At 39.9% G+C, this 12,980-nt stretch overlaps 1 protein-coding gene across 1 annotated transcript in view; it reads left to right on the top strand.

Moving 5' to 3' along the window:
* Positions 1-11,756, top strand: part of LOC122807241 — a 1,134,459-nt gene extending 1,122,703 nt beyond the window's left edge. Inside the window, exons 12-14 of the mRNA XM_044078325.1 lie at positions 537-836; positions 5,213-5,536; positions 10,345-11,756. Of these exons, the coding sequence (XP_043934260.1) occupies positions 537-836; positions 5,213-5,536; positions 10,345-10,373 (653 nt within the window). The 3' untranslated portion in view covers positions 10,374-11,756. The remainder of the gene's footprint in view (positions 1-536; positions 837-5,212; positions 5,537-10,344) is intronic.
* Positions 11,757-12,980: the final 1,224 nt, after the last annotated feature.

The raw sequence follows: 12,980 nt of genomic DNA, 5'->3' as shown, positions 1-12,980 counted from the left end.
AGACAAGAGGAAACAAGGGCTTCCTGCAAAAAGATGGATGGATTGTGTGGGGGAGCTCCTACTGTAGTTAGGCATGATCAAAGAATGTAGGAGAACACCACAGAATTGGAAAAAAATGGCAACAGTTGATGCAATACCCTAACCCCATGTAGACAGTGGGGTACGAGGGTTGATGATGATGATTAAAGATAACATTATAAGTTCTGTAGGGCGCACGCGTGTTTGTGTGTTCATGTAAAAGATGAATTTTGAAAAACATTGAATTGCAAGTAAAGTCTGGTTCAAGCAAAGAGCTGTCCGATTATTCTTTTTAAATTTACAACACCTTATCTATGCTAATCAAATAAGTAAAACACTGTGTATTGTAAACAGTAACTAATACACCTTAGGCACAGTTTGTCGTGCTTTTCTGAAAACAAGGAGTAAATCTTTATACAAGTGAGCATACAGAACATGTAATTTTGTACAGGATAATGAAAGTTGTTCTCCTTCTGTGCACTCTTAATTGTTGTTTTGTTTCTCTGTATCAACTGCAGAAAGAATAAACATTCATGGGACTGTGGAAAAGTCTGTTGAATTACCCCTGGGATTTTCAGTACCTGTCATCATGATAACATGGGAATTTGTCAGATCAGAACAAGAAAAAGTAGTAATTGCACAATTTCCACAAGAACGGCAAGATGGTGAACTTTTTAACCCCCGGTTTCAATTGGACACAAAAACAGGATCTCTGAGTATTAAAGCACTAGGTAATAATGATGCAGGAACATACCAGGCCTTAGCTGTACTGCAAGATAACAAGAGAAGACAGAAGCAGTTTGATCTAAAGGTTTGGGGTAAGGGACTCTTGCATATTATTTTTAATTGGCCTTTTGTTACAGATATCATTGTAAGTTCTATGAAAGATAAAGGTCTTAATGCATAAATTACTTCTCTCCACTTCCTCTTTTTTATTTTTTATTTTTTTCTGACCACATTTTTATGTCCCTCGTTTATGAACTGGTATGCACTGTAGTATAGAAGAGTCCACACAGGTCCCGCAAAAACATAGTATGCACTCACATGTCTAAATGTACTACTATGTAAAATTATTGTCTGACAAAAACAAATTGAGTACAAATATTTCACCATTTAAGTCTTGCTGAGAATAATAGTATAACATCATTGTTTGTCTGATTTACACACACGCATGCATACATAATTAAAAGAGTTCACTGGTGAGACAGTAATGTTAACCCGTTACAGAATAATCATTTGTAGGAATTCTGAGATTGTTAGCTAATGATGCAGTTTTGAAAATATTTGGATATATCAGTATCAAACAGGAGAGTCCTGGGGGTAATCTTTGTGGTCAGTGCCCTTTCGACAGTGGGTCATATAAATGCAGATGTTGTGGCTGTCTAGAATGGCCTTGTGGCAGTCTGAGCTAGCTAGTGCCAGCAGTTATATCTAAAGGTGATGTTAGCAGGAGAGTCACTCTGGCTGTAGAACATTAAATGTGTTTTATTACATTTATCAGTACTCTCACTGCATTTTACTGTCTTTATCAGAAGTACAGTCACTGCATGACTGTAGTATTTTATATGTATTTTACTGTATTTATCAGAAGTACTCTCACTGCATTACTGTAGTACTTTATATGTATTTTACTATGTTTATCAGAACTACTCTGCATTACTGTAGGTACAGCGGTTGCATTGTTGCTTCACAGCAAGAGGTTCTCCTGTTCGATTCTCGGCTGGAGTGCCTTCTGTGTGGAGTCTGCATGTCCTCCCCGCGGTCGAGTGGCCTCCGAAAGACATGCGTGAATGGGCATGCCTTCGCTGAAGGTTGGGCATCAGGCTGGCAACTCGGCACTATAAAAATCAACTGCCAATCATTAGCGGACCAGAGTTCCTCTGTGGTGACCCCTAACCGGGAAAAGCCGAAAAGACAAACAAACAAACTCTGCATTACTGTAGTACTTTATATGTATTTTACTATATTTATCAGAAGTACTCTGCATTACTGTATTTTATTATATTTATCAGAAGTACTCTGACTGCATTACTGTAGTACTTTATATGTATTGTACTATATTTATCAGAAGTACTCTTTCTGCATTACTGTAGTACTTTATATGTATTATACTGCTGTCACTGTATTACTGTAGTACTTTATATGTATTTTATATTTATCAGAAGTACTCTGACTGCATTACTGTAGTACTTTATATGTATTTTACTGTATTTATCAGAAGTACTGTCAAAGCATTACTGTAGTACTTTATATGTATTTTATATTTATCAGAAGTACTCTGACTGCATTACTGTAGTACTTTATATGTATTTTATATATTTATCAGAAGTACTATCACTGCATTACTGTAGTACTTTAGATGTATTTTATATATTTATCAGAAGTACTATCACTGTATTACTGTAGTACTTTATATGTATTTTATATTTATCAGAAGTACTCTGACTGCATTACTGTAGTACTTTATATGTATTTTACTGTATTTATCAGAAGTACTGTCACTGCATTACTGTAGTACTTTATATGTATTTTATATATTTATCAGAAGTACTATCACTGCATTACTGTAGTACTTTAGATGTATTTTACTGTATTTATCAGAAGTACTCTCACTGCATTACTGTAGTACTTTATATGTATTTTACTATATTTATCAGAAGTACTGTCACTGCATTACTGTAGTACTTTATATGTATTTTACTGTATTTATCAGTTACCAGTTCTTCTGATGCCTGTTCACCACCATTGTCCATTTCAACTCAGAATATCTGCTTACCCATTTACATAGTATTTGGTAGCTTTCTTGCTTGCTTTTTTGTATTGCACTAGTAGGAGCACAAAGAAATATATATATATATATATATATATATATATATATATATATATATATATATATATATATACGGGAACACTACTGAATCTCAAACGTTTGAAATCTCGAATTTCAAAAGCTCGAGACCATGTAGCTGAAACCCCGCATTACCAAAAGACCAGAAGTGCGAAATTCAAAATCCCGATGTTAAGGGATTTTGAGTTAGCGCTTCTGGTGTTGCAGTTCAGGTAAGTATGTGTGTGTAAGTGTATTTGTGAGGGGCTTTAGTGTGTGTAAGTGTGTGTGTTGTAACTGTGGTGTGTGTGTGTGTGTGTGTGTGTGTGTGTGTGTGTGTGTGTGTGTGTGTGTGAGGGGCTGTAATGTGTGAGTGTGAGTTTGCCTTGTGTGTATGTTTGTGCGATCTCTGAGTTAGAATATTAAGGTGGGGGGGTGTGGGGGGCACAGCCCCTCACATGGGGGGAGCAGGGGGGCTAAGCCCCCCTGCTTATCTTTAGTGTAGGGTGGTTTGTTTGGTTATGGGGGGAGGCTGTGTGTATGTTTGTGTGTATGCTGTATGTATGTAGTACTTTCGCGATTTTGAATTTCGCGGTTTTAATATTTCGGTAATGTGGGGTTTTGGGCTTATAGTCTCGGTATTTAGGTCTTCGGGATTGTGTTATTTCGGAATTCAGTAGTGAATCCATATATGCACATACATACATGTGTGTGTATGTATGTATATGTATAGCTCTAGTTTATCAGTTCTGTCTGAGGTGGTAGAGCTAGCTACAGTCAGGTACCCTACCTGTTTTATATTGTGTCAGTGTCACTGTACCTACCTTCAGATGTTTCACTCCATCTGTTATTCCACTTCCACCCCTTAGCTTGGTGAACTAATTCAAAATGCTACCACCCTTTCATAAAACACTGCACCTGTACGTCAGCCTTGAATGTGTCTCTTCCTCCTTCTGTTGCTCTTCCTCCTTGTGCTGCCTTCTTTTTCCTCGTTTCCATTCCCCATCCTTGCACTACTGTTAGATGTAGTTCATTTTTTGCTTTGAATTTTTTTTGATAAAATGAGTGGGTAAACTAAAGTGAAAAACTGACTGCTTTAGGGCAATTTCATTTTTTTCAGAAACATATTTTGTATTTCTCTGGCACTTGTTATTTTTAAAGTAAAAAGCACAGCCACAGACCTGTAATGCTACACCAAATAATAACCATGGTGTTAGTCCAAAATAATCACCTGACCTTTAGAAAAAACACTAAAGGGATGTATGATGTATTAAAGTAATTGCTAAAATGTTGCCCCATCCATACCTCTCAACCTCTTACAGCAAGAAATCTAGACAAAGCCATAAATAATAGTGGGGCAAGGCCCAAACGTAGGGACAATTTTTAAATATTGCTCTTACAAACTTAGAAAGTGGCTAGAAAACAGGTTTTGCAATAGCATACATATTCTGAAGGGTTGTTGTTCTTATTTTGGCTTCTCCCGGTTATGGGTCGCCACAGCGGAACTCCGGTCTGCTAATGATTGGCAGTAGATGTTTATGGTGCCAAAGTGCCAGCTCGATGCCCAACCTTCAACGAAGGCACGCCCATTCTACGCATGTCTTTCGAACACCACTCGACCGCGGGGAGGACATGCAGACTCCACATAGAAGGCGCTCCAGCCGAGAATTGAATGGGAGAACCTCTTGCTGTGAGGCGACAATGCTACCGCTGCACCACCGTGGCTTTGGAGTCTAAAACTCATATATATATAATTATTTTCTAAGTTCATTCTTTAATGATTTGCCAGTAATTTCCACGCAAATCGCATTTTTTATGAAAAAAGGACCAAAAATCTGGACATTCTGCAAAATTCCATACAGTTGAGAGGTATGGCTCCATCCAAATTAAATATTCTTTAGTTAGAAGTTAATTTCTGCTGTTGAAGTACAGAGTGAACAGTGACTTGCAATGCAGAGAAGTTCATGGCTCTGTGTACAAATGTAGCCACTCAGTGGTGTTTCTGCAAGCAAGTTGGTAAGGTAGCATTGCATACAGATTTTGTTGTTGACTTAGCTGCAGGTTTTCCTGAGTCAGCTCAGGGGATTAAGGCACTGAACTGTTAATGAGCGCCTTCCTGTGCGCCAGCATTTAATTTCCTCAACCTTCATTTGTCTGCATTGTGACTCTGAGTAAGTCAATTAACCAGGCAGTGCTGTGAGACACTGGGTACCTCTCAATTGTGTCAGAGACTGCATGCCTAGTAGTTACTTGTGAACCTTAGAAACTTCCGGTATGCAAAAATATATCAGTATTGTGTTGCCAGGATATTTGTAAACTGTAAGTAATATGTCATTTTATTTTGTTTTTTATCTTTACGCTTTTAAGAATATCAGGCTATTGATGGACAGAAGGGAATGCCTCTGATTATTTCTCCTCAAATCCCAGAAGATGGTACAGTAAGACAAATTAAGTGGATTTTTACTAGTAGTAAAAAGGAATCAACTCCTTCAACTATTGCATTATTTGACCGTGCCAGTGGAGTTCTGACACACTTTGAAGAAAGATTTAAAAACCGATTACAATTGAATGAAAGTAATGGATCCCTACAGATCGATAATCTTAAAGATGAAGACAAAGGGATATATCAAGTTGCCATCCTTTTAGATGATAAAAGGACAATAAGAAGAAAATTTGAACTGACAGCTGTGGGTAAGTTCCTAATTCCTGTTTACTTCACAGTGTGTCTGTTAATAATAGTATGTACTGCTGTTGACAATGTTAACGTAGAGTTTTAATGTTTATTCCCTTTTGCTTATATATATTTTATGTTTGGCTGTAGAAGATTCCACTAAGTACACCAGTTCAGTCTGTTTATTCTATGGCGATGGGAGATGGGAATTCCCAGACTAGCCAAGAGCCCAATAGCCTTGTCCGTCAATCCATACTTCTAGTAGTGAGGGTTGGTATCGAGCAGAGCAGCTTCGAGTTCTGTGGCATGACCTACCCTCCTCCCCCCAGCATGTTTTCATATTTACTGTAGCTGCCTTATTTGAAGACAGTGGACTACAGAAGGAAGTTAGGAGAAAAAGGCAGCAGCAGCCTAAATATCACTTAGGAGAGCATGGGGCAAATGGGATATAGTATAACCGCTGTAAGCTGGGAAAGGAGGAAAGGCTACAGCAGCCTAAGGGCCACATGGCTGAAAGTAAAATATGGGCACAGAGGGATACACAGTCATATTAAGTGTGGAGTGCAGGAAAGGATCAATCTGTCCCCCTCTGAGAGGAGCAGAGGGGTTTAGGCAGGAAATGGTGATGAGATATGATAGAAAAGCTAGTTTTAAGAAGGCTGTAGAAGCTTGAGGGGGCAGTAGTGTGGCCAGGAGAGTGTTGAATTTAGATAGAAGAAGCGTGTAGATACGGTGGATAGTAAAAAGAGAGAGGGGAAGTAGAGAGAGAGTTAAAAAGAGGGAAGGAAAGTAGAATTAGAGAGAGTTAAAAAGACAGAGGGGCAGTAGAGCGAGAGTGTTAAAATGACAGAGGGGAAGTAGAGAGAGAGTTAAAAAGAGGGGGGGGGGAAGTAGACAGAAAGAGAGAGTAAAGGAGAAGACTTAGGTAAGTAAGCCTTTCTCTACTCTGCACTGTTTGTTTACCTGTGTGTATCTTGGCTGAGTGAAGAGAGAAGTGGGAGTACAGAATTTAGCAGAGTGCCTAGTGACCTGTGCAGAAGGGAGTGACTAGTGGCCTAGTGAGGCAGCAGTAAGAGATGTGCGGCAGGCACAAGGAGAGGTGCAGTAAGTAATATGTGGCAGACACAAGGAGAGGTTCAGTAAAGAAATGTGTGGCAGACACAAGGAGAGAAGCAATAAGAGATGTGTGGCAGGCACAAGGAGAGGTGCAGTAAGAGCTGTGTGGCAGGCACAAGGAGAGGTGCAGTAAGAGATGTGTGGCAGGCACAAGGAGAGGTGCAGTAAGTAATATGCGGCAGACACAAGGAGAGGTTCAGTAAAGAAATGTGTGGCAGACACAAGGAGAGAAGCAGTAAGAGATGTGTGGCAGGCACAAGGAGAGGTGCAGTAAGAGCTGTGTGGCAGGCACAAGGAGAGGTGCAGTAAGAGATGTGTGGCAGGCACAAGGAGAAGTGCAGTAAGAGATGTGTGGCAGGCACAAGGAGATGTGCAGTAAGAGCTGTGTGGCAGGCACAAGGAGAGGTGCAGTAAGAGCTGTGTGGCAGGCACAAGGAGAGGTGCAGTAAGAGATGTGTGGCAGGCACAAGGAGATGTGCAGGAAGAGATGTGTGGCAGGCACAAGGAGAGGTGCAGTAAGAGATGTGTGGCAGGCACAAGGAGAGGTGCAGTAAGAGATGTGTGGCAGGCACAAAGAGAGGTGCAGTAAGAGATGTGTGGCAGGCACAAAGAGAGGTGCAGTAAGAGCTGTGTGGCAGGCACAAGGAGAGGTGCAGTAAGAGATGTGTGGCAGGCACAAGGAGAGGTGCAGTAAGAGATGTGTGGCAGGCACAAGGAGAGGTGAAGTAAGAGATGTGTGGCAGGCACAAGGAGAGGTGCAGTAAGAGCTGTGTGGCAGGCACAAGGAGAGGTGCAGTAAGAGCTGTGTGGCAGGCACAAGGAGAGGTGCAGTAAGAGCTGTGTGGCAGGCACAAGGAGAGGCTGATGGAGGAAAGAAAGGAAGATGTAGAATGTACTAGGAAGTTTAGTGGTTAGAGGTTACTTAAGGAGCGAGCAGGAGGTCTCACTCTTAGTGTATGGACATAAAGGAGAGAAGGAGCAGATGATTATGCAAATTGTGCTAACTAGGTGTGTTAAGGGGACTGCAGGCTTCTAGTGTGATTCATTTACTGCCAGCATCAAATCTCTTAGTAACTACGAGAACAAGCTTTTTCTGTCCTTGAGTAGCAAACCATATGGGAAGCTTTGCATTGGACAAATACCCGCACTGCATAGATTTGAGAGTGGCCACTTAGTGAGCCAGTTATGATGCTAGACACTTGTTATTCTCTAGCCTAGGACATTAGGCATCCATGTTACTGAATCATATCTCCTTGGTAGTAGGACAGACTAAGTAGTAGGACAGACTAATCCCTGCGTCATTCTGTAGTTAAAACCTTAATGCCCCCCCCCCCCAAAAGATTATATAGGAAATATTCATCTTCTGATCTTGGAATTGCTGTAAGTCCATTTCTTACCGACTATTCAGTCTCCATGCTTTAGGTCTCCCTCTGGCAGGTCCTGCCATTTTAAATGGGTATTAAATTTGGTGCAAAATACTGAAACATGCCAAAATTGTGGGCATGCACTTAATTCAATGAATATGTTTCATTCTTGGAATAAAGTTCAGTGTACTTGCTGAAAATTTACAGCATATACATTTTTGTGGGAGCCATGCCTTTTTCTAAAATGAATATTCCCATTTCAACATTACTAAAGAAAGAACAAAAGTAAGTACTTAAGTTCTATGAAAGGCAAAGTATTTACCAATTTCCTGAGTAATAGTGACCTTGGAGGTGATTATAGTAAGTTGCAGGGGTGGGGATGCTTTCTCTCCCCTCCACAGACACACACACACACACACACACACACACACACACACACACACACACACACACACACACACATAAAACGTTAGTTTCTAGTTAATGTTTGTTTGCAGTTGTATTGTCAGTATTTTTATCAATCCCTGCAGAATAGTTGCATTTGAGACCACATTTCAACTACATGCGTCTAAGAGCTTTGACTGTAAATTTGTTGAGGTCAACGGTACATGATTTTGTACAATCAAATTTTAAATATAGCTAAATAATTAACATTCTGCATAAGTGAAATGACCTTGATATTTGCAGTGCTTGTTATAATATAATAAAGATAACATTTTAGGCTTACAAAGTAATGTGAATCTTGCTTCCTAATTACAAAGTTATAATATCTTAAAAGATTGTCTTATCTGCAGTATCCATGATGGTTTGCTTTAGGGTCTAGTCAGACATATTTTTAGAGCATAAGTGCTCCATCTACAAAACATCAAACGTTACTGTAAAAGATTACTTTGTTGAATTAAACATCTTGTACAGGCTGGAGTTTTAACAAGTTGTGAGGGAAAACATGGGTATTTTCCTTTCCTCATACTGTGATGAACTATATTACAGGAGGTGTCTGTGTGTGGGGGCTACAGTCCCCATGCGATTTGCACATTGATACTGCTACCCCCCCTCTATAAAATGGAGTCTGGTGTTTTACTTCTTGTTTCTGTAATGCTGCTTGCACTGTTGTGTTTTTTCAAGTTGTTATCTTGTAATTGAGGGTGTGCATTTTTGAAACTTTGCATTAATAAATATCTGTCATACCATTTAGTTAAAGGAGCTAAATGTAGCTTAGCAGTGTTATATTTCTGTCCCACTGATTTCCCATCAGTGTTGCTGGTGGCTCAGATTTGATTAGTGAGGCAACTGGTGTTAGCCAACTCATTTCCTTCTTGGGAGTGGGACAAAGACTTCCAGAGGAGGAGGATTTTTTTTTCCTCTGTGTTTTTGTCTCTGTGCCTGCTGACCAATAAGGCACCTCCTATCAGCCAGAGCCTTTCACTCTCCCTTCCTAGATGTTCTTCAGTGAGGAAAGCTGGCTAGGGGAGGCAGTCATGCAAGCAGCCTCAACAATGATTTGTGCCATTGCTGGCTTCCTGACAATGAAGGTGTATTTCGTATTACTGTAACCCCTTCCCATTGGTAGGAGATAAGTACGCTGCATCACCAGTGGTGTCACTATGCCCCACTGCACTAGTGATGAGGGCTACCACAGTGCCCACCCCTGGACTGTCCTCCTCCAAAGAACTGTGGTATTGTGCATTGGATGTCTCTGACCTGCCCATTTTCCCCATGCTAGCCATAGGAGATACCGTAGCCACTAATCAAATTATAGTCATACCCTTATCCTTGTATACCAACAGACCTTCCAGTGGAGCATGTGTATCTTGGTAAAGACAAAGTAAAGAACCAACATGTAGCAGACACACATGCACATATGCGTGTGTGTGTGTGTGTGTGTGTGTGTGTGTGTGTGTGTGTGTGTGTGTGTGTGTGTGTGTCGGTGTGTTTACACCACACTGGTATAAATGCTTGTTGTGGTGTGAGAATAAGGAGCCTGATATTCTAAAACATCATTTCTTCACTGTCACAGTGGCAGCAGACTTGGTTGCATGCATTACCTCTACCTGGTTGCACACACTGAGTAAAGGCTCTGAGGTATGACAGATGGCTGGTGGTCTGTGTGAGCCAAAATATTTAAATGCAATTTTTTTACGAAAAATCACACATTTTTTAAACAACTAATACCTGCTGTTAGGCAGGTGTACATGTTTACTATGTTAGTTTATCTTACTGTGTTGCATGTTTATGACACATGACCTAACAATAAATCCTGTTCTGTATATATTAGTTTGAGTTTGTAATTTCTTTTATCTTGGTCTGATGTAAAGTCTTTTAACAGTTTTTTCCCTTTTGTTTTGTAGCTGGGTCAGAAACCTGCCCTGTCCAGTGAAACTGTAAGACAAAGTAATGTATTACTATTTTGTAATGGCCTGTAGTTACTTTGTCACAACTGAGGAAGGCGGAAAGGAGCAAGAATGTACTAGCAATCTCTTCAGTTCCAGAAGTTTCTGCGGAAGGACCAGCAAGGGGTTTAATTTGCAGTAAAATGGCAAGTTATTCTCTGCAGTCAGAATTTTCATTGACATTTCTAGCCTTTCCTTGTCATTGTTGAATTAACGTGGCAAACACGTTACATATTACAGAAACGTAAATAGTAATGCCAGACCTCTCAGAAGCATGTGACATTAAAACACAAGAACATGGAATCTGTTACAGAAACTTAAAGCTAGGCCTCTGGAATAATGTGCTGAATTTCAGCAAGCACAGTAAAAGGGAATTTGTGTGCCACCACAATAAATAATCACTAGTTCCTAATACAGTAGCAGTAAGTTGTGTGTTCAAAGCTGCATTATGGCAGTCACTTGTGATGCCATAGTACTTTTAGTGTATATTGCACTGTTAGTTTGATCTTTTTCAGCAGATATCAAGATACTGTTTGCTTTTGAAGCTGCCTATGACAACGTTACTGCTAGGATTTCATTTGCATCCATGTTGTGAGACAGTAATGAACCTCATAAGCATTCTTTATGGCATTATTAGTAAATTATCAGACATTGATCACTAGTGTATTATTGTAAAAGAAGCACTTTTTTTATTCTGTAACAAAGAAAGTGGTATTGAATGCTAATGTGCCATTTAAAACAGTGTTGTTTTTAAGTAATTGACAGTTTGTTAATGGAGACTTCACATAAAATGGTGTCCATGCATATGTGTATGCACTGCTCATGTTTTATGTTTCAGATTTGAAATAGGTAGTTTTGGTATCATAAGGCACATTTGCAGGAAAACTGCTGGACAGTTAAAAGGGACAGCGTGCATTGTAATGCAGTTAAAATACATTATTCATTTTCTGCTTCTCTGCTTAATGAGTTAGTAGTGCGTTACCTTAAAGGGCAAGAATTATTTGGAAATATTAAGCATAAACACTTGAAATTTAAAAGGGACAGAGTGAGTTATCATGCACTTAAAATGTATTATGTGTATTCTGATTCTTTAATTAGTGAGTCAGCAGTGTTACGTCAAAGAGTGTGCATTGTTAGGCGATAACGGGTACCCCGATGCCTGTCACAGGAGACAGTATGTAAGCAGCTGGGTGGGCCCCCTTATTTCTCATTTATGCCTATTCTAAGGAGTATTGCACTTAGAAAGGAGGAAAGCTTTTTCTATGGCACATATGCATTGCTTAGAGATATAAGGCTATATTTATTTAAAATGCAAGTTAGAAACTTAGTGTGTGTGTCTGTGTGTGTGTGTGTGTGTGTGTGTGTGTGTGTGTGTGTGTGTGTGTGTGTGTGTGTATGTGTATATATACACACACACACACACACACACACACACACACACACACACACACATACTTGTTTCAGTAGTAACATGCATGTGACATAATGAGAAAGTAAACAAAACAGAACATTCCAAAGAATGAATAGGAACAGGATTAGCACTTTTTTTATAGTAATAAATAGAAGTGGCAGTCCTTTAACTTTAGACATATTTGACTTGCCCTTATTTCTCTCCAGGCCACCCCCTGGGAACTGCTGAGTGGATGAAAGTCAGGTAGTAGGGAATAGGACAGCTTATTGCCCCAAGCAGTGGTCTACCCATCCTAGCTTATTGCCCCAAATGGTGATCTACCCATCCTAGCTTATTGCCCCAAACAGTGGTCTACCCATCCTAGCTTATTGCCCCAAACAGTGGTCTACCCATCCTAGCTTATTGCCCCAAGCAATGGTCTATCCGTCCTAGCTTATTTCCCCAAACAATGGTCTACCCATCCTTCCAAAACACTTGCTGCTTTTTCAGGATGTGGAGGTATGCATGCTTCTATATTCACTTCCCCAGGCGATACACCAAGCCACCACTAAGATCGTCATTGCCTCAGGCCCAGTAGCATTTTTCCCTATGGTGATCTTGCATTAGCTTTTCCACCTTTCCCCGTAGATGCCAGGGCTGCTAATGGAACAAGGATCATCTGGGCTGCAGTCAGCACTTCATCCTTATATGTCATGACCAGGGATCTCCCCCCGTATATTTTTGTTCAAAAATTGCATATTACTGTTCTATTTGCTGAAGAGAAGTCCAGTTTAATCAAAGTATAACTTGTTCAGGACATTGTATTTGTACTTGTAAAAGCCACAGAGGATATGATTACTACAGGGGCTAACCAGGGCATATTAAATATGACATACACAGCAGTGCATTCCTTAGCTTCTGCTCTCTTGCAGGTCTTAGAGACAGGGATTCAGGTTAACAGATTCCTGTTAAACAATTGCAGTAGAAAAGAGAAGGTGGGAAAATGGAATCCTGGAAAGATACAGCCCAGCAGCACGTTACCATACTTAGCTGCATGCTTTTTGTCTTGCCTAAGGGTGTAAAATTCTTTATTTTATCATTATTTATTTTTTTATTGCTTACTATTGCATTTGTTGGGCAGAAACATTGAAAAATGAAAGCTGATTTTATTTTGTAAGGAGCCGGGAACAAAGTGTCAACGGAT

Source organism: Protopterus annectens, chromosome 7.part0 (assembly GCF_019279795.1).
Source record: "Protopterus annectens isolate FY-2018-M chromosome 7.part0, PAN1.0, whole genome shotgun sequence".
Taxonomy (NCBI): Eukaryota; Metazoa; Chordata; order Ceratodontiformes; family Protopteridae; genus Protopterus; species Protopterus annectens.
Note: the sequence above shows the minus strand (reverse complement) of the source record. Positions and strands in the feature narration are given on the sequence as shown.